At 47.2% G+C, this 23,172-nt stretch overlaps 1 protein-coding gene across 1 annotated transcript in view; it reads right to left on the minus strand.

Moving 5' to 3' along the window:
* The window catches only part of CCT5 (chaperonin containing TCP1 subunit 5), a 45,241-nt gene extending 26,971 nt beyond the window's left edge, over positions 1 to 18,270 (minus strand). Inside the window, exons 1-3 of the mRNA XM_083188365.1 lie at positions 18,048 to 18,270; positions 260 to 320; positions 11 to 175 (exon numbers count right to left, since the gene is read on the minus strand). Coding sequence (XP_083044491.1) covers positions 11 to 175; positions 260 to 320; positions 18,048 to 18,152 — 331 coding nt within the window. The 5' untranslated portion in view covers positions 18,153 to 18,270. The remainder of the gene's footprint in view (positions 1 to 10; positions 176 to 259; positions 321 to 18,047) is intronic.
* Positions 18,271 to 23,172: the final 4,902 nt, after the last annotated feature.

The following is a 23,172-nucleotide window of genomic DNA, read 5'->3' on the forward strand; positions in this document are numbered from 1 at the left end:
GAATTCTTACCAACAACTCCTGTGGTCCCATCACCAATTTCATCATCTTGAGATTTGGACAGTTCAACCATCAGTTTGGCAATTTGATGATCAACATCCATCATGCCAAGGATTGTGGCACCATCATTAGTCACAGTTACCTGACCATCATTGTCAACCATCATCTTATCAAGGCCTAGAGGAAAATGAATAACGATCAGTAAAATAATGTAAACTAACTGGTAAAGACCAGAAAAAATAAAATAACCAGTTTACTCACCATTGGGTCCCAGTGAAGTTCTTAGGGTATTAGCAACTGCTTTGGCTGCCATTATGTGAGACTGAAATATAGAAGGTTTTTAAACTTGCTGAGCCAGCTTTATATAAAAACATGTTAACACTTAAGCATCATTCCGTATGTCAATACGTTGACCAATCTACTTCATTGATATTTTCCCAAGAATGATTAAAACACATAGGGGCAGATGTATTAAGCCTTAACAAGAGATAAATGCAAGTGTGATAAGGAGAGATAAACGTCCAGCCAATCACCTGCCAACTGACATGTTACAGGCTGTGTTTGAAAAAAGTCAGTAAGGAGCTGATTGGCTGGACATTTATCTCTCCTTATCACACTTGCATTTATCTCTTGTTAAGGCTTAATACATCTGCCCCATAAATCCATACAAAAAAAAGGTTTCAAGTGGCTTCTTGTGTACAGCCATCTCACCAGACCCCTCTGGACAACTCCATCCTTGATACTCTTCAGTGTGGCTTGCACCCACTCCACTATTGAAACTGACCTTGTCAAAGTAACCAATGACCTACATTGAAACAGGTCCCGAGGTAACTTCTCACTACTCATACTATATCATCCACTCCTCCTCCACACCCTCCAGACTATTTGCCTCTCTGAGCACTATTCTGAACTGATACACCTCTTACTTCACTAAGCCCTCCTTCTCAGTGGCTGCCTTTGGCCCCACCTAACCCCCCCATTCAATCCTCCCTGTCAGGGGTCCCCCAGGGATCTATCCTAGGCTGTCTTTCTCTCCTCAATGTACACCTCTTGCATTTATAAGCGCCTTTGGTCTTCAATAAAAACTCTATGCTGGGGACAAGCAACTATACCTCCCCTCTTCCTGCCATCTCACGCTAGTTGAGGGCTCTCTAAAGCTTAAGATGGACAAATCTGAACTCATATTTCCTCCACCCCCACTCTGCAGCTAGACTTCTTACTCTTCCACCGCTCCTCTTCTGCCAGAATTTTTTTTTTGCACTGGCTTCCATTCCCCTACAGACTTTGCCCTCTCTAACTCCACTGCTTCCTACATCTCCTACCTCATTACCGGTCAGCCAATGGCCATCACGTCTCCTCTACCTAGGTCACCCCTTCCCATGCTGGTATACAATATCTTGCCCACACTACCCTACCATTAATGGAATGAGTTCCCTCACTTTATTAGACTCAATTACCTTACAAAGCTTAAAACGCCTGTTCATCAAAGCATAGCTTGCTGCATAACCTAGCACTGAGGCTGCGCCCCTTACCTGCCAGCTCCTGTCTTGGCCATCCATGTCATGCTCACTTCAGGAATCTTTGCCTGCACCTAATGTCACTTGTCTACCTGACCCTCTAGATTACGAACACTTATTAAGTTTCTTATATAGAGCATACATATTACGCAGCACTTTACAGAGTATAGTTGCACATTAACATCAGTCTATGCCCTAGTGGAGCTTACAATCAACATTCGTTACCACATGTGCACACAGACATTCTAGGGTTAATTTTGTTGGAAGCCAATTGACCTACCAGTATATTTTTGGATTGTGGGAGTAACCCCTGCAAACACAGGGAGAATTTCTAAACTCCATACAGTTAGGGACATGGTGGGTATTGAACACATGACCTCAGCGCTGTGAGGCTGTAATGCTAACCATTACACCATCCATGATGCTTTATGCAATAAGTACCAGGCAAATGCATGTTAGAGTCATTATAAGAAACAGTGTGCCTAGTTCAATACTATGACAATCCTACTGCTCGTCTACATACAGCTGTAGACCATGGATGGGGAACCTTTGGCCCTCCAGATGTTGAACTACACATCCCTGCATGCCTTGCTTTTTGCCCATCTTAAAACTGTTAAAGGGCAAGCTGGGATGTGTAGTTCAGCAACAGCTAGAGGACTGAAGGGTTCCCCATCCCTGCTGTAGACCAACAACTTTGGTACACACACACACACACACACTCTCTCAAACAGTATTTTATTCTGTGAATAAGAATAAAGGTGCGTACACACGTACAGATTCTCTGTCTGGAGCAGCTGGCAATCAAAAAATTGTTCTTAAACGCTTGAAAGCAGACAGTAATCAGTCAGACAAACTGTTTAAATCATTCTGATAACAAATTTATCAAAGCATATATTTATTTCTGTTTTCCTGCATTTGGGTGGAAAGGTTTTATTGTCATTTGCTCCCATTCATTTCCAGGTTTATGTTCCCACCAGATAGATCAGACAGAAAATCTGTACGTGTGTACGCACCTTTAGAGTTATATTTTACACCACTTTGTCATACATTTCTGGTTGCAAACAGGCACAGACCTGGGAAACAGCACAGGTTAAAGCTAGGGCTACTCCTTTCACGCATGAATAAGGACACAGACTTTCAGTGGGGATTTGGAGAGCTTATCTTCAAGTGTAACAGCCCCAGCCAATCAAATTTTTTTTAGGTGTTAAGGTGCCCATACACGTACCAATTTCCCGGTACTTTTAGTGCCAAAATAGCATCGCATTGCATGCACAACGATGCTATTTTAGCACAAAAAGTACCGGGTAATTGGTACGTATATGGGCACCTTTACCGAGACCCAGGTCACACCTTTCAGACATAAATTGGATCTAAGTAGCGTCATAGACCAAGGACTATCTACCTGGGTTGATGGATTTTTTTGTACCAAAAGTAAGGATTTCCTTGACTTGAGGTAGCGGGACGTTAAGATATACAGTTTACACACTAGGCAAAATTGTTCACATTATTGCTCCAAAAGCCCTTTCTGAGTGATAGTGTGACCAATATCATATATAGTGTATATGGGCCTTTAGATTTTTAAGCGATGTCCCTGTTCAGAATAAGGAAGTATGCATCTATGGATATTAGGAAATCTTCCCTTTTCAAACCCATTAGGATAGGCTTTGGGGTGTCTCCATGTAAAACTTTCTTCTATATCCTTTTAAAGTTTCTTAATTCCAGATTAGTTTTGAAATCTTCTGAATTATTTTTTTTTTTTTTTTACAATTAATAGGCAAGAATAGAATCCTGTTCCTTCTTCTGCAACGGATACCTTCTCAATTCTCTTAAACTCTACATTAATGCCATGACTGTTTTTACAATTGGAGGTCTTGAAATTATAAATTAGTCCACTCTTGGTCTGCTGACGAAGTCTAGTTGATAGTCCCTGGCAACTATATCCAAAATACATATCTCCTAAAAGGATTGGTGGAAAAAAAAAAAAAAGATCTTCCCATTCCTGATGGAGTATTTCTCTCTATAAGGACGCCCAGACACTTACAATTTAGCCTGTATAAAATACTATATTAAAGACTGTTCCATGACTAACATGAGGTAATCTTATTGATTTCCCACCAAATATTCCCTGGATCTGAAGGTGGACATACACGTTACAATTATTGCATACAATATCGCATCTCATCACATCTCGGTTTTGCGATGAGCTGTAGTACAAAAAGTATGTGCTGCACATACTTTTTGTATTAGATCTCATCTCAAAGCAAAACAGAGATCCGATGAGATGCGATATTGTATACAATATTGTATGCAATAATTGTAACGTGTATGTGCATCTTTATAACTAAAGCTGAGTACACATATACAGTATACAATAGTTGGGCCGTTCTGGGTCGGACAGCCGTTCGATTGTATAGGTGTGTACGTTGTCCCGATTCCTGCTGTGCGATCGATAAACAGCAAAAAATGGTTAGTCCGTCCATACTCAGTCAGTCGAAGGTCCAGTGCTGTTTAATATTCATCTGACCGGACGGGCCCATATCGGAATAAAAGTGCAGTGTGTACGCACGTTCGATATGGAGAGAGAGAGAGAGAGAGAGAGAGAGAGAGAGAGAGAGAGAGAGAGAGAGAGAGAGAGAGAGAGAGAGAGAGAGAGAGAGAGAGAGAGAGAGAGAGAGAGAGAGAGAGAGAGAGAGAGAGAGAGAGAGAGAGAGAGATGTTCCCGCTAGGCTGTTTTAGCGGGGCGCTGCGCCCTGCCCGATTTTTAAAGTGCAAAATGCGCCCTGCCCCTCTGGCAGCGCCCCGCTAAAACAGCCTGCATTGTCCCCTCTATTGTGACCGGGGAAGCCCGGGGTCGCTGTACTTAGCGATGCCCGGCACTTCCCCGGCAGTGTACAGCCGTCCGGGTGGCCAGGATGCAGGCGGCCGGTCCCGCCCCTTTGCGTCACAGCCCGACCCCCTCCCGCCCTAGTTCCTAGAAGGAACACACACACACACACACACACACACACATATATTCTCCTGGGTATCAAGTAGCACTCACAAAACTCCTAGGTGACAACTGCTGGGGTGTCTGTGTAAACTTAGGTCAAGAACAAAGTCCTCCAATGCATGCCATATGTATCCAAATACGTTGCTTGGTACAACAAAGCGCACTCACCAGGCTTTATCCACTGTTAAAAGGTAATTCTTTAATCCATATCAGTTAAAATCATCCAGCATAGACGACGTTTCGAGTCATAAACGACCCTTTGTCAAGACAGCTTTACGGTGTCATTACTCCATTTGAGCAGCAGCTTTTAACAGTGGATGAAGCCTGGTGAGTGCGTTTTGTTGTACCAAGCAATGTATTTGAAGAGAATATATATATATATATATATATATATATATATATATATATATATATATATATATATATACATACACATACACACACACACACACACACACATATACATATATATATATACATATATATACATATACACATACATACATATGCACACACACACACTATGATCTTTTATCAGATATCACATATATATACATACATACATACACACACTGCAATGTTGTGGCCATAGCATGTTCTTGTATGCCTTTAACCCAGCCTATTATGATAATTTTGTTTAGAATGAATGGATAGATATCATGTCAATAGCCCAAATCGAGAGTGTGTGTACGGTGGTTTAATCTTTTTCTTGCGACTGTTTGGACAGGAGTACATAGGATGTCGCAAGTAAAATTGTACAGGTGTGTACGCCCGTATCGACTGGTGTTTCTGGATGGTCGGTCGCGTCTATGGTCGCAAGAAAACAGGGAATGTATAGGTGTACCCAGCTGTAGTTTGCAAAAAAAAGTGTGTGTTGGGGGGGGGGGGGGGCTTCAAAACAGCAACATTGAAAGCTAATTTTTTCTTTTTTTATAAATGGAGTCAGCTGCCCAGGATCTGAGCCATTAGGCTCTCCTTGCCACCATTCCAGGGGTGATAGATTTTGTGAAAATGCCGCCAGCTAAGCAGATGAAAAAAAAAAAAAGGGATTTTTGTAAGAACTTACCGTTCGAATCCCTTTCTCTGATATGGTCCTGGTGACACAGCTTCACATTGGGATGTAGGAGGGTCCGCAGGAGCCAGGCACCTATCCTAAAGCTTTTGGAGGGTAGGCTCCTCCCCTACTGCATCCCAGATTCCTCAGTTCAATCTTTCAAAGCCACTGGAATACATTAACTCAGTACAGACACCTGCACATATTATATGCACAATTTTAACTTTTCAACCAATTATAACATGAAACATCATGAACACTGGCATACTTACTGAGCGTAAGGGAGGGATCGCTGTGTCACCAGGACCATATCAGAGAAAGGGATTCGAACGGTAAGTTCTTACAAAAATCCCTTTTTCTCTTTCAATGGTCCTGGTGACACAGCTTCACATTGGGACGTTCCAGAGCCGGTCCTTTTGGGTGGGTACGCTCAGGTCTGCAGTTTTCATCACTGCTCGCCCGAATGATGCGTCCACCGACGCGAACTCATGGAACCTATCGAATTTGGCAAAAGTATGAACAGATGACCAAGTGGCAGCCCTGCAAACCTGCTCAGCTGTTGCCCCATGTCGAACCGCCTAAGAGGTGGCAACCGACCTGGTGGTATACGCATTAATCCTGGCCGGTACAGGCCTACCAACTTTAGTATATGCAAACGCAATAACAGAGCGCAACCAAGTAGCAATGGTCTGCTTAGAAGCAGGCCAACTAAGTTTGTGTATGTCATACAAAAACAGTAAAGTATCAGTCTTTCTGACACTCTTAACTCTGTCCACATAAACGCGCAGGACGCGCACAACATCCAAATTCCTCAATTTGTCCCTTTTCCTAACAACCCTCTGGGGGTTGAAACACAGGCAGAACAATCTCCTGATTTAGATGAAAAGCAGAGACTACTTTTGGTAAAAAATCTAGGGGTACTGTCCGAAAGACAGCCCTATCATCATGACATATAAGGAAGGAAGACTTGTAGAACAAAGCTATCAACTCGATACTCTTTTTTTTTTTTCTCTGACACCACCGCCAACAAAATACCAGCTTCCCTGTTAAGGTCATCCGACCTTAACGGCTCAAAAGGCGCCTTTTTAAGGTACTCCAGAGCCAGAGATAATTCCCCTGGCGCTACTGGTTGGTTGTAGGCAGGTTTCAATAGAGAAACCCCCTGCAGGAAGGCCTGTACTTCTGGTTCTAACGCAATCCTTCTTCGGAAAGAAATTGCCACGGTCGAGATATGTACTCTGAGTGACTGAAGGCCTAACCCAGAGGAAAGGCCCTCCTGTAAAGAACTCCAACAATCTAGCTATTTCAAATCTCGATGTGTGTGACCTCTGTCTTACACACCACCAAATATAGGTCTTCCAGGCCCCAAAATAATTTACAGAAGACACTGACTTTCTGGCTTTACTCATTGCGTTAACCACCGCCTCTGAGAATCCTATATTCCTCAAAATGGCGTTTTCAACAGCCAGACCGTCAAAATTAATCGAGCTGAATCCAGCTGGTTGAACGGTCCTTGTTTTAGAAGGGCTGACCTCAGAGGTAGACGTAACGAGTCCACAGAGAATCTCTGAAACCTCGAGTACCAGGATCTCCCTGGCCAATCTGGGGCCACTAAAATTACTGGAATTGTCTGGGCCTGTATTGTTTCAACACTCTTGCCAGCATTGGAACTGGCGGAAAATCATAAAGAAGATTCCCCTCCCAGGGGATAGTCATGGCATCCACTGCTTCTGCCAGTGAATCCCACGTCCTGTCATAAGACCTGGGTACCTGATGGTTGAACCTGTATGCCCTCAGGTCCCTATCCGGGGTTCCCCCCTTATTGTAATCTAGTGGAATACTTGTGGATTCAGCCTCCATTTCCCTTCCATCAGTTTCTCCCTGCTCAGGAAGTCGGCCTCTATATTCTCCACTCCTGGTATGAATATTGCTGATAATGCTAGAACATTCTGTTCCGCCCACAAGAAGATTCGGGACACCTCCCACATGGCCAGATTGCTGTGTGTGCCTCCCTGGTGATTCAGATACGCCACAGCTGTGACGTTGTCGGTCTGAATGCCTAAAAGGGAGCTCTTGTAATCTTTTCTCCCGCCAGAGAAAACCTCTTCCACACAGCCCTCAGTTCCACGATGTTGATCAGTAAGGCAGACTGTAAAGTATCAGTCTTTCTGCTCTAAAGTCCCAAGCCCTGCAGACGCAGGTCCACGACTACTGCCCCTCAGCCTCTGAGACTGGCGTCGGTAGTGACTACCAACCAGCTCCAGGACTGCAGGGACCGACCCCCCGAAGGGAATCCACCTCCATCCACCATTTTAGGAAGGATCGAGTTTCTGAAAACAACACCATTTGTTCTGACCTCATGGTCTGAGTGTTCCCTGACCAGCCTGTCAGAATGTTCCACTGGGACACTCTAGAGTGGAACCTGGCAAACTAACGTCTCAAAAGACGCCACCATCTTCCCCAGCAGTTTGAGGCACCTCCATACTGATGTGCTCTGAGACCCGAGGATCTCCTGTACCAAGGCAGCCAGATCCCTGGCCTATGCCTCTGGTAGAAACACCCGATGCAACTGGGTATCCAAAACAATCCCCAAGAATTGGAGTCTGTGACGGCACCGATTGAGACTTTTGTAAATTTAAAAGCCAGCCGTGAATCTGCAAAACCTTATGGTTTCTGCCAAGTGACTCTTCACTTGTCTGCTGACTCCGCTTTAAACCGCAGGTCGTCCAAAAATGGAATCACCATGATTTCCCTCAGTCGAAGCACAGCCGCCATTTCTGACATTATTTGGTGAATACCCTTGACGCTATGGCCAGGCCGAAAGGCAACGCCTGTAATTACAGGAGAAGGTCTCCTATTGCACACCCCAATAGTGCCTGATGTTCCGGGTGGATAGGAACCTGCAAGTATGCGTCCTGGACCTTCATAGACGCTAAAAATTCTCCCTGGTCCCGGCTTAGCAGCACAGACCGTAGAGACTCTATTTTGAAATGGTCTACCCACAAATGGCTATTAATGCCTTTAAGTTTAGGATCAGCTAAAAGACCCGTCTGGTTTGGGCACCAAAAACAGAGTGAAATAAAAACCTTTTTTCCCTCCGCTCTGGGGACCGGGACTACCACACCCTTCTCTAAAAGAGAATGAGCCGCTCCCAAGAGAGCTGTACGGAGCTGAGCCTCCTTTGGTAGTGGTGTAGGAATGAACCTTCTCAGTGGAAGAACTTTGAAGGGAATCTTTTAACCCTGGGTTATATTTCTAACCCAAGAGTTCCGGTCTAACAGTGCCCCTGCGTCTTTGAACAGTGACAGACGTCCCCCCTCCTTAAACACCGCCGGGCAAAACCCCTGGCAGTATGCGGAGGATTTTTCCTCTCCTTTGGTTTCTTATAAAAAGAACCAAATTTTGACTTTGGGGCCTTGCCCCTGGAGGACTGAGACTATCCCTTAAAAGACTGTCCTCAAAAGGACGCACCTCCTCTAGGGGAGGGCCGAAAGGATGGCCTGAAAGCAGAAAACCTTGATGTCTGCTTGGCTGCAGGGGTAGGCAGGAAAGTGCTTTTTTCCACCTGTGGCCTGCTTATTAATCTCTTCCAGTTCTAAACAAATAACAGCTTTCCTTTAAAAGCTAATGCCTCTAAGCCTTTTTAGACTTGTTATCTGCCTTCCAAACTATAAGCCAGAGCACTCTCCTGGCATTCACAGACACTGAGGAAACTCTGGCAGCCATTTTGAGAGCTTCCTGCTCAGCCTGGATCACATTTCTGCAGCAGCATTAGACTTCTCTGCATAGTAACAACACACAAAAAAAACAGTATGTCAACTAGAGCACAGGTCACCGACCCACCAATCCTGGCCTTAGAGACCCAGACTGAAGCTATCAGAGGGCGGAGTGTAGTCCACCCTTTTAACCATTGCCTTGCTTGAAGGCTTGCACTGGTAGCACAGTGGCTTTTGACAAGTATGCCACAGAAGCCTCTACCACTGGAACATTCTCCCAGAGGTCTGCATGATCCTCAGGCATGGGATACAGGCTTAACCATCTATTCGGCATCTAAAGCCTTTTGTCAGGGGTTTTCCAATAAATCTTGTAAACCCTTGTCTGCAGAGAGATATCATTTCCCTCACGCTGTCTCTTAAAAACAACCTTAGTAGGAGTTTTTACTTCACAGACAAATTCAATGCCTGTTTAACAGCAGTAATCAAATCCTCCACCCCTGAGGATGAGGACTCTTCAGAAACATCACCCTGAACCCAGGGTATGTCTGTGTACTCTCCCTCCTAATCAGCAGCTAATAATGGCACTGAATAAGACCTTTTAGGGGTCCCCCCAGAATAACCATAAAGCTTGTCAAACAAGTAATTTAAACCTGCTGATTCCCATAGCAGTAACCTGCATGACCTGTATAAGTCAGGATCTGTCTGGGTCCGAGGCAAAGAGCTAGACGGACTGCTGAGAGAATGGCAATGGTCTAGGGAAGTTACCAGCCATCACTCTGCCTGTCCAGTAATGCACCAAAGCATTTTCAGACCTGCCTCAGGGACTTAGCCCTCGCAAGTTCCGATGCACTACCCTCTGGGGTTCACTCCCCATGGGAGTCACAGCAGCGCAACAATACATAAGCCCCCCTTATCTGCTCAGGGACAAACTTCAGTGTACAACCACTGCAAGCGCTCAATGCATTAAAGGCTCCCTCCCCCAAAATCACAGACTGTTGCTCAGACATGATGTTCTCAATAACACAGTAACAGCATTAAATGTACAGGCATTATATACAGAACCAATGTACTCAGTCACTTAGCTTTCTGTAGTCTTCAGAATGGGGAAAGCGATGCCCAGGAAATCCAATCACTCTGTCAGGATCTGTAAGCCAGCTCAGCTCCGCTGCAAGCGTTCTGAATGGTGCCAAAAGCGTTCTGAATGGCGCCAAAACAGAGTGAGGGAAGGGACCAAGTCCCTGCTGCTGCGGGGTCTGTGACTTTTGGCGCCAACTACCCCCAGACAGCCGCTCCCATTGTAGGATCTCCTAGTTCCAGTATCTCCCCCTCAGCTGGGGACCACTCGGAACATGCCTGTAACAACACTGCTGTCCTCTCATATCAGGAGCTCAGTGTGTAAGCTCCGCAGAAAATGGCCGCCGCCATCACGGAGCGCCTGTCCCCCATGATCCCCACCTAGCGTGAAGCCGGTTTCAGAGCGCTCCGGAGCCCAGGCAGCTTCTTAAAAGAAGCTGTAAGCGCTGCACAGGGAGGCCAGACAGCGTCTCCCTCGTGCACAGAGAGCTGACAGGACTCGCTTCCGTCAGCTCCTGCTGCGCTAGCAGTGTGAGGATTCACTAATGAGAATCCTCACACTGTGCCTACCTAGCTAGTGTAAAAGTTAATACAATAATAAAAACCCTAACTAACACTACTCCTTCGGCTGCTCCAGCAGCCCTTTAGAATAGCACCCACTCCAGTGGGCACCTAACACGAACTGAGGAATCTGGGATGCAGTAGGGGAGGAGCCTACCCTCCAAAAGCTTTAGGATAGGTGCCTGGCTCCTGCGGACCCTCCTACATCCCAATGTGAAGCGGTGTCACCAGGACCATTGAAAGAGAAAAAGGGGGGGGGATTTTAATTATCTACTAGTAAATCCTTTTATCGACGTCCATATGGTATACTGGGAAGATTGGGGGCCTCCGGAGTCTTCAAATTAAAACTGCGCATGCACCGGGTATACAGCATACCCTGCAAAAATTACCCGGCATATGCACAGTTTTAATTTGAAGATGCCGGAGACCAACAAGCGGCGCCAAACATGGGAAACTGCACATGTGCTGGTGACACAACACGTGTCAGGGAAACTGGCGCATGCGCAGAACACACAGCCGGGGAGGAACGCACATAAGTTATGGGAGGATGCGTATCCCCATCGGGTGGGGATAACGCACTCCCATACTGTATAGTTTAAAGTTAATACATTCAGGAGATGTGCGGGGCCGCTTCACCACGATAAAGTGGTGAAACAGAACAGGGAACATACAGAACGAAAAAGAGCTGATAATAAATCCACCCCTGAATCATTATAAAAGCATTTTCTAATGCATGGATCCGAATCATTCGATCCATAATTTGTTTTTACCCCTGATGAAGTCATTTTGATGAAAGGCATTGGGTATCTTTTTTTAATAAAAGATTATACTCCACATCGGACTGTGCATCTCCTTGTGAATACACACCTATGAATTGTGTTCATCATTACTAATGTTGGGTGATGGTATGATGAGAAATTGATTTGGCGCACTTCAATAACTTTGTTGAGAGATAGAAATTTTCCTTTAGACCCCTGGCTAGTGATCACTTATGTCCAACTGTGATACAGAGGTATTCTGTTGTAGATGACATGGTTGTGAGCTATGCTTGTCGGCACCGGAGCCTCTGATCACAGTATGTGGCTATAGAGATACTCCATCCTGTGGAGCGGGTGGGCGTCCCCCTCACCTGAGGAACCTTGCACCAGCAATGTATATATGGAACCCTTGGAATTCAAACCCAGCCCTTTATGTAAAAAACCTTTTATAATGAAAGATTTTCAGCAAAGTCTTTCACCTCCTGAAAAGCTCTCGCTCATTGGGGAAAATAGCTCAGTGTGTACGCACTACTTGGGTGAGAGATATATCACAGATTGACAAAGTCTTTTGAAATGAAAATCTTCTAGTGTGTATGGGCCTGCCCCGCACACACTTCATTGAGGCAGTCAGCAGGTAACTACCCCCCCCCCCCCCCCCCCCACTAGTGATAGCGCTGGCCAGGCTGCATACTGTAGGATGCTCCGTTTGGAGAAGGGCGGGCAAGCTGCGTACAGTATGTTTAAGGCCCATACACACTTGCCGATTTTCTGTGCAAAATCGCTCAAAACGGGCGTATATGTATGTATAAATTACTGACATGGCTGCCCACCAATGTATATTTTTTATGAAGGTAACATACATGGCTGGCACAAGCCAGCCATGTATACGTTACCATTGCCACGGGCCAAAAATGTATATTTTATTATTGCGGTAACAGATACATGGCTGACGCAGGTGAATTGATTTCTCCTACGCGCATGGCTGCAAATAAAATTGTAGCGGTAAATATGGGTGGGATTTTGCCCTGGCGGGGCGGGGTTTACCCGATTGATTGGGCTCCAAATATATGCAGCCCAGCGCTGAATCAGGACCCAAGAACAGAAAATGCACTGAATACAATGGCCGCTGCTCCCATCCTTGGAATTTAAACCCTGCCTATTATGTAAACACTCCTTTATATGAAAGATTTTCAGCAAAGTCTTTAGGCCCATACACACTTGACGATTTTCACCTGAAAGCAAAGTCTTTCGCCTCCTGAAAATCTCTTGCTCTTTGGGGAAAATAGCTCAGTGTGTACGCACTACTTGGGTGAAAGATATATCTATCAGAGATTTTGGCAAGGTCTTTTGAAATGAATATCTTCTAGTGTGTATAGGCCTTTAGGAGCACCGGAGGAAGCGGGGCGGGCTGCATATGGTACTATGCTCCATTAGGAGCAGGGCAGGCGGGCTGTGCGCTGTATGCTCCGTTAGGAGCAGGGCGGACTGCATACGGTATGCTCCATTAGGAGCAGGGAGGGCGAGCAGGGCTGAAAGTGTCTCATCTTTCAGCCCGGCTGCCGTGCACACACAGCGATGATGGATGAAGAACCATCCCATCATCGCTGGCATGCTGGTAAAACCAGCCGACGGTGGACTTTGCAAGCGATGATGCGGGAGCGCGCATCATCGCTAGTCGGCCACCGCTGGGTCATACACATTTGCAGACTCATCTGAAAAAGGCTCAAAACAGGGGTTTTGAGCCATTTTCAGGTGGGAAAAAAAATAAAAAAAAAATCGGCATGTGTGTATGGGCCTTAAAAGTTTAAGCTGCAGGCACCCGAGTCCCTGTAATCTGCAGAGTAGTGAACACATTAAAGCTAGATTCAGACTGGACTGTACTTTAAGGGGTATATTCAATTGATAAAAGATGGCAGTTTGACATGAACAGGTCAGAAGGGGTTCCGATCTAGTCAATGCTAGCTATTTTTTTGATGGAATAGCCACTAATCCACCGGCTTCTGACAGAAACACAGCCAAAACCGAAATGTTTGGCCATGTTTCCTGCAATCTCAATCAGACATGAAAAGATGTCGATTTTAGGCAGGGAGGACGGCGCTGGGTGAGCAGCAGCAGTTTACACAGTGCCATTTTCCTGTCTGTCACCTCCCGTACCCATCTGCCACACTCTCCTGTCTCGCCGCCAGGTCCCGGCCCGGCTCGGCTCCCGCCGCCTCCAGACACACTCACCCGGTCCCCGCGCCGGCCGGCCAGGTGAGCATCAATCAGCAGCCAAATCTAATATCCGTATTTGGCTGCTGCATTGAATAATGGGTGACTGATCCAATATGTTGATGATCCTCCATTGTACATGCAGGATGACATACTGTAGGATAGGGATGTGGAGCCTTCGGCCCTACAGCTATTGTTGAACTAAACATCCCAGCATGCCCTGCAACAGTTGTAGGATGTACACAGACTGAAGCAGGGCATGATGGGATGTGTAGTACAACAGCTGGAGGTCCAAAGGTTCCCCATCCCTGCCGTAGGACATCACAAGCAAAGGCCATGCTATGCCCCACCCCTAATCGTGTACTACGAACTAGAGATGACTCACTAAAAAGGAGTGGAGCTCATTTGATCACTCTGAGGAGAATTAGTTCTTTTGAACCGTTCCACTAGCTCACTTTGAATAAAAAGGATGGCTATTTCTGTTATGAGTATAGTATATTTTTGTTTTATTTACATTTCGACTGATCTCTAATTTAGTCGGTACCAATTAATCACAAATAATTATTTAAATACAGTATAGATAAATAAGGCATACAATGACACAGTGGGACCCCTTTGGGGGAAGAAGACATTTTTTTACCTCTGTATAAATACAAATTAATGCATCCAGCAGCAGTGTACTACTAGAAACATAGAATTTGACGGCAGATAAGAACCATTTGGCCCATCTAGTGTGCCCCTTTTTTTACCCTTCAGGTAATCTCAACCCTTTTTAATCCTTATTTCTTTGTAAGGATATTCATATGCCTATCCCAAGCATGTTTAAATTGTTCTACTGTCTTAGCCTCTACCACCTCTGATGGGAAGCTATTCCACCTATCCACTACCCTTTCTGTGAAGTAATTCTTTCCAACATTTTCCCTGAACCTACCTCCCTCCAGCTTCACTCCAGTACTAGATGTATGACCTAGCATTAAGTGCATTTCTGCACTTAACTGGGTTAGGATTACGTTTTTATATGTATTATGAGTGCACCTAACGTGCGCTAGGAACAGCCCACGAGTAAGGCTGTCCCCTGCAATCCCCACCCCAGTAATTAGCGGCCAAGGCGATGTATTAACAGCTGCCTAGGTGCTAAATCACCCAGATGCTTCACCAGACCAGGGCTAGCATTGTCCTATTCACACCGTGGGGACAACGCTAGCCTTGCTGCTGGCGCTGAAGCGGCCTGCCTTGTGCGACGAGTGTCAGCAGCCGGATGTCAGCCAGCCTCCCGCAGGCGTGGATACAGAGGAGGGGGGGGGGGGGGGGGCAATCATATGTGCAGTAGTGTGCTGCTAGAGGTGTGGTGACAGCTCACTGGGTCACAGCGCTCAAGTGTGGGACTGTCTCAGTGTCTTCCACTATATCACAGCTCCGTCCCCACATGTGTGGTGTCACCCGGCTCCTGTGCTGAACTGTTTCGGGGTGGGGGTGTTTGCTGCTGTCACTCATCACAGCTCAGTCCTCAAATACAATGCTAACCGCAGCTGGTGTACCACCTCTTGCATGGAAGAGTGTAGTATCGATCAGGAATGGAAAGAGGGGGGGGGGGTGTTGTAAAACCGTGGGACCAGTTATTTTACAAACGTTAGGGGCAGATTAACACATCTGCCCCAGTGTTAATCAGCTCGCATCTAGTTAGCAGTTGCGCTTCAGGAGACTCCTTTAAGGATTTTTTGTTTCCTCTTAATATTAATTTCAGATAGGGTCTAAACTTTGTGGATCGTACAGTATGAACTACATTGTCCTGATGACTCATGAGTCCTTGTAAGTAGTTCACTGATTCATACAGCCTAATAAGTCAGTACAGTTCCTCTATGCCAGGCATGGCCAAACTATTACCCTACAGTTGTTGTGAAACTACAAGTCCCATCATGCCTTACCACAATTTTTTTCTAGTAAGGAATGCTAAAAGGCATGCCAGGATGTGTAATTTCACAACAGCTGAAGTGCCACAGTTTGGCCATGCCTGCTCTAAACTGCTGTGCTCAGGTAAATGCATTGTACGAAAACAGAATGTGTCATAACATTAGGACTTCAAGAAGAACTACCATTCATCTTTTAGTGAGCTACAGCTCACACGCTCTTTAAGAACTGGTTCACTAGCTTACGGCACATCTCTACTTACTACAAGGAATGGCCATCGAACCATCTTACATCGATGGCTAGAAAACATTCCATCGCCGGCCATCAATGGTTCCCGACATCGCTTATCCGCACATGCGCAGAACGGGGCGGGTCGCACTGCCAGGAGGTGCGTGCATGCGCAGTAGAGACCGACCTTGGCTGCCACTCTAGTTTTCTACTGCGCATGCGCACCTCCGGCCGAGGTGCCGCCGCCAGGTGAATCATGAGTGACAGACTCATTACCTAGCGGCAGCCAGCAGCAGCGCGACTCCAGACCACTGCAGTTCACAACATGACACGGTCGACTGCAGTGCGCAAACATGTCCACACGCTGTGCGGCTCAGCCGCAGCACAGCAGGCACATTATACGCACACCTGGCTGGCGGCCAATTGAAATGCGTTGCTACTGATACCCCTTTCAGACCGCACCAAAAAAAAAAACGGTATTTTGCCGATTTTTAACAGTTTTAAAACGGTTATATGTGCAGTCTGAAAGGTGCAGAGTGATTTTACAGTTTCCCCAAAAAAAAGTTTTTTGGAAACCGTAAAAAAAGCAGGGTCCTGCCCGTTTCAGAACCGTTTTTTTTTGTGTCTGAATCGGTATTTAGGACCCTGCCACTCCGCTGCCCTATAGCTAAGCTGCAATCTCCAGTCCCCTGTCATATGAATGACAGCTGACAATGGGGAGCTGGCACCGGGAGGTGCGGGCACTTCAGTCTCCGCTGCTGCTAGTAATGACAGCAGTGTCGTGGTCTCCACAAGCCCCCAGTCGCGGTTAGCTCAGAATTTGAGCTTGCGCGGCGAGCACCAGGACCTGTTCGTGCTTGGACATGTTGGCCCCGCCGGCGGCTGCACACATGCACCTCTCAGCTAGAGCGCAGGTGAACAGATGCGGGAGGAGGCCTTGGAGGTGAGGCGCTGCAGCGGGTCCCGGCATAGGATGAAACCAGGCTGGGTGTTGAAGGAGACGCCGTACAGGGGGGTGAGGGGCTGTGCGGGGTGGCTAGAATGGTTATGTAGTGCCAGAACGGGCAGCCAGGCTCCCGGAGTGCAGACTGGCACAACCCGAAGCGTCCCAGCACCACCCTCACTGCCGGGAGCTTTCAGCAGCACTGTGCCCAGGGCACAGGAGAGAGCGGCATCAGGCACAGGTAGGGAGGGGGAGGGGGGGGGGGGCAGTGAATTATACCGCTTTCCACTGTTGCTTTCACACCACAAACCTGCTTTAGACCAGGTATTTACCTGCGGTGTGAAAGGGGTTAAACTTCCTCTGACCCGTTTTAAATACCTGGTCTAAGCAGGTTTTGCGGTGTGAAAGCAGCATGAGTCGACAAAGACCACCCTGTGAGTGTCGATCATCGCTGGCCCTGGCAATAGAAGGCAAGACGCCGCAGCGCAAACTGCAGTGACAGAGAGTGAGATGACAAGTGGTAGTGGGGCGGCAGCAGCAGTGTGTGGCAGGGGAAAAAAATAAAAAATAATCACCATCGGTTGCCGTCCATCGATGGCATAAAACTATTCAACACTCGCCTATCGATGCCCAAAACATCGAGCACTAGGTCCCGGCCACCGATGTTTTGGGAACATCGACAGTCGATGGCCATCCCTACGGTACAAACTAGCTAAAGAAGGCGGCTTCCACGTCGGGTGCCGCCAGAGGCAATGCCGCTGTAGTGTGTATCCATTATCTAATCTGCGAACACGTTCCATTATATCCCCATACCAAGTATTTAAGTTGAACAAAAATCTATTACAGAGACGTAATTTACAAGTATATAGCCTCACACTGTATAAATCACTAGTAACCAATCTCTACTGTACTTTCACAAATAATCCTAACATATCTAACGAAGACAGACTAAAAACAAACCTGACTCCGCATGAAGACATTAGTGCAATGACGTTAGAGTAAAATAAAAGGCAAGATCACGATATTGCCACGAGGCTGGGAACATGAAACGACAGACACAACAGGGCACATGGCCCGCCAGCTCTCTTACCTTTAGAGCCTCCAACCCGGACAAACGGGATTTGCGGTCCTGATCCTTGATGATAATGAACGGCCGCCCATACTCATCGAAGGCGAGTGTGCCCAGAGAGGACATGGCTACAGCGATACTGGTCGACAGACGCCTAGCAGGAAGACAATGAAGCAAACGCTATCAACACGCTGCCGTACTACGCATGTGCAGCTAACGGTAACCGCCACCTTCTTCGCTTTACGGCAGATTCTAGAAGTATCCACAGTGGGTCAGACCAACACATGATAATTGCAAGGGGGGCGGTATAAATATTTATGACATAAAACCATGTATTCGTGTACTTTATTTAGTTAGCATAATGATATATGTTTTGGATACAAGAAAGTAACGACTGTAGGAAGTCCCATCATGTGATGCGAAGTGGTTTGTTCTGAAATCTTTGGACAAACCATTCCTTTATGGTTGTGTCTAGATCCACTTCAATTCTTTTACAAGGGACGGATGTGACGTTAAGTGAGGGCGGAAGTTGCAGTTGCTCTTACAGCGTTTTTTATTTTATTTCTAATTTCCGTAGGTAATTGCATTTTATTGCAGCTGGATTGTATTTATTATTATTTATTACCAGTTATTTTATATAGTGCACACATATTCTGCAGCGCTTAACAGAGAATATTTGAAACATTCACATCAGTCCCTGCCCCAGTGGAGCTTACAATCGGGACTATGTAAAAACCGTACCCGGACAAAACGGACCACCGCACAGGACATCAAAATCTGCAGTCTGGAGCTTGTAGGGTCCGGGGGGTGTCCTGTTCGGGGGGAGTCTTGTCCGGGGGTCCCTGTGATCAGTGGTGCAAGTAAAAAAATTTTCGGTACTTATGTATTATCTGGACTCCCATGTTAAATGCACCCCATTTTTTCATACCCCTACTATCCAACTACGCATGGAGTTGATTTTATATAGTGTGGCGAGCGCAGCGAGCCACCGTGCCCGAAGCGTGGTGAGCGCAGCGAGCCCCGCGAGGGGACGTGGTCTCATAAGAAAAACGGGAGTCCAGATATTACATAAGTACCAAATTTTCTTGGTGGTACTGACAGCCTCCACCAAAAATGGGCGTGGTTATGTTTCATGAGGGGGCGTGGTCACACAAAGCTAGAGGAGTGACTAAATGACAATAGTAGCATGGAATCAGAAGACAGGGAATGAGAAACAGGGAATGACAGGGGGGGCGGGTTGGCTCTTGCTTGGGGGAGAGCCAGGCAGCTTGTGCTTACAATAGTGGAGCCTGCTCTTCATGCTGTCGGCGCTGCTGATGCCTGTCAGTGTGTCAGGCTAAATCAGCAGTAGCCGGTAGCTGCACACAGCACCAATCATAACGCTGGGTGGGCTGCGGATGCATTATATTTAGACTTAAAATAAAAATAGAACTGACAGTGGCTCAGGGGGTAAGTGGTACTGCGTACCTGCAACATATTTCTTACAGGTACTCCGTACCACGCCGTACCCCCTTACTTGCAACACTGCCTGTGATAGCTATCACCAGGGACATGGGGGAGGGGAGATTACAGCCTCCCCCTGTGGTCCGGACTGTCCGGTTTTTGCTACATGCCATACAGGGAGACTTTATTCTACCCGTCCTCCTCTACCTGGTGACAGGTGTGACAGGCAGCCCCCCCGGACAGGACACCCCCCGAACCGGACGCTACAAGCTCCAAACGGCAGAGTTTGATGTCTGGTCCGGCAGTCCGGGGGTTTTGTCCTGGTCCGGGTTTTACCCATACCCCTTACAATCTTTATTCCCTACCACATGTACACACACACACACAGACATTCTAGGGTTAATTTGTTGGGAGCCAATTAGCCTACCAGTATAATTTTTTTGGATTGTGGTAGGAAACCGGACTACCCGGAGTAAACCCACGCAAGTACGGGGAGAATATACAAACTCCTCACAGTTAGAGCCATGCTGGGAATCGAACCCATGACCTCAGTTCTGTGAGGCAGTAATGCTAACCATTACACCAAGCATGTCCAAAGTCCGGCCCGGGGGGCCAATTGTGGCCTGGGATGTCCCTTCAAGCGGCCTCCAGCCAGAAGCGGGTGGCTGGAGGCTGACGTGGGACGCGCAGCACAGGACTCTAGAGGTTGGACCCCGGCAAGCGCGCCTTTACCTTGCTGGCTTGCTGTCTGAATTAGTGAGGTTGTGCTGGCTGCCACTTTGAGATGTGTTTGCAGTCTTTCAGATGAGTATGTGTCCAACTCCTGGTGCTGCAATTATTTATCACCCTCCACCGCGATCACAGTGACCGCAGTGTGCGGGAAGGGGGGATCAGCAAAGTGGAAGCTTGCTCCCGTAATATGCGGAGCAGAGAAGGGTGGCGGCGGGAGCCCAAGCATCTGTCTCCTGCAGGGGAATATACAGTGAAGGGAGGCAGCATGTGGTACATTCAGAGAAGGGTGGGCAGGCTGGGAGACATAGTGAATGGGGCAGAATGGGGGGCATACAGTGAATGGGGTACATACAGCGAAGGAGGAGCAGTTTATCGGAATATACAGTGAATGGGGGCAGGCTGGGGGACATACAGCGAATGGGGGCAGGCTGGGGGACATACAGGGAATGGGGGCCATACAGTGAATGGGGCAGGCTGGGGGACATACAGTGAAGGAGGGGCAGGCTTGGGGACATACAGCGAATGGAAGCAGGCTGGGGGACATACAGTGAATGGGGGCATGCTGGGGGACATAAAGTGAAGGGAGGGGCATGTTGAGGGACATACAGTGAATGGGGGCAGAGTGGGGGGCATACAGTGAATGGGGGCAGAGTGGGGGCATACAGTGAATGGGGCAGAGTGGGGGACATACAGTGAATGGGGCATACAGTGAATGGGGGCAGATCGAGGGACATAAAGTGAAAGGGGGTAGGCTGGGAGAAATACGGAGAAGGGGGTTCAGGCGGGGAATATACAGTGAAGGGGCACGCTGGGGGACATACAGTGAGTGGGGGCAGAGTGGGGGACCATTCTGATGTGATTAATGGTTCAAAAAATGTCAGGCTGAATGGACGGCCCCCACACATTTTCACGTCACCATATCTGTCCCTCTTTGCAAAAAGTTTGGACACCCCTGCATTACACCACCTGTACTGTACCCTCATGGGCTTGCTTTGCTCGCCCGCCACTATTACATACCTCCCAACATGACCCTCTCCAGGAGGGACACATTGCTCTGCTCCTGGGATTTCCTCTTAATTTTTGATTGCCATCACCTGTGGTGAAACACCTTTCTTATTAGTTAAATGGTTCAAAAACAGGTGATGGCAATCATACATTGGCCCTTATTCTGATTGACGCGGACTTTACCGCATACTTTCGGATCGCGTCTTTACGGCGTTTGCGCATGCGTGGAGAACGCTACGCGCATGTGCCACGCCTTGACTCGGTACCAGTTCAGCCAAATCCCGTCCAAAACTGTTCACCGCTATCAGTCGGGAAATATGGGCGTATTATGGGCGTCATGCGGAATGTCACATGGGCGTAGTTTAAAAGTGGGCAAACGGGGCGGAAACATGGGCGGACACGGGGGAGTACACTTATGTTGGGGGGCGTACATTCGGATACCACTCCGAATGCACGCGATCAAAAGGGGAAGAAATGTGCGGTGTCCACAAGTGTACTATTGCTTTGCGGACACCACTCGTTCATGCGGTAGGCGAACGTACGCCTAATGACTACAAGCATTAACACCTGAACCCAATAGAATCTACTCCTTTACTCATTACTCACTAATAGGCCGCTTGTCAGTGCTTTAATTGAAACCATTGCTGCTTCAAGGAACCCTTACTAAACACCCACATATCCTGTACTTGTCAGACACTTTAAAACTGCTAACAATGGACATGACAGAATATTAATACTAGCAATACACATGTGTATTCGACATGTACTCATGAAACCACACATTTTGGGTAAAGTAAACACATTTATTTATATTCATGTCACAGTCAATGCCACTGTGATGCAATGACCATGTCATGTGATGTATTGCAGAAGATACTTCATAGTGGGTTGTTTGGCGTAAATACTCCGCTTACGGGCGGTAGCACCGCTTGGCTCCCGTTCGGATGCGGTATTTCCGAGCATACTCTGTAATACTCTGTAATACCGTGCAGAATCGGAGTGTTTCTCCCGCACACGCATGGTTTGTATGTCGTCCGTAAACACGCCCTGTTCTTAAAGAGTGAGTCCGTCCGAATGCGGAGGACACGTGGGCGTTTCTACGGACGATGGCCGCATGCGGCAAAACACCGTGGCGCGCGGACCGCTCCGTAAGAATGCGGGAATATCCGCACCGATCAGAATAAGGGCCATTAAGAGGAAAGTCCAGGAGCAGAGTAGTTTGTCCCTCCTGGCACGGGTCATGTTGGGTGGTATGCTATTATATTTCCCCTCCAAGTATACGTGGACCCAGGCATGATGGGAAATGTCACAAAACTGGAGTGGTTCCATACCTCCCAACAAGACCCATTCCAGGGTGGAGACTATGCTCTGTTTCTGGACTTTCCTCTTAATTTATGATTATCATCACCAGTGTTAAGCAGGTTGATTGATAAGAGAGCTGTATCACTCCAGGTAATAGCAATCAGAAATTAAGATAGCTGGGAGGTATGTGGTTCTAGCCACAACTATTCCTTTATGCCTGGACTACGCCATATTTATTCTTCCATTGCCATTGATGACCATATTGCAAATGGCCATCGATCTTTACATGCTGTGCAATAGTTTTCAATGGTTTAATGTATTGATGGTCACCCCTTTTGTTTGACTGGCTTGTAGGGCAATCAGAATTTGGGGGCTGGGCTTCACTGGTCTCAGGGGTGAATTTATACTCTGTGAGAGGAAAAAAAATTAGTTATGCTTGCCCAGAGCCTGCCCTAGGCATAAGGCAAGCTAGGCAAATGCCTAGGGGCATACAAGCCTGCCTAGGGCCAGCAGAGGTCATGCTTTAGGCGCCGCTGGCTAGTGTGATCAGAAATCGAAGTTTTAATCAGGCAGCTCAGGCAGGAGCCACCCGACAGTAACAAGTGAGGGCAGTGGTGAGGTTGAAAAATGGCCATGGGAGGAGGGCTGCTGCAGCTGCACATGC

The sequence above is a fragment of the Crinia signifera genome, chromosome 5 (genome assembly GCF_055691185.1).
Source record: "Crinia signifera chromosome 5, ASM5569118v1, whole genome shotgun sequence".
Classification (NCBI taxonomy): domain Eukaryota; kingdom Metazoa; phylum Chordata; class Amphibia; order Anura; family Myobatrachidae; genus Crinia; species Crinia signifera.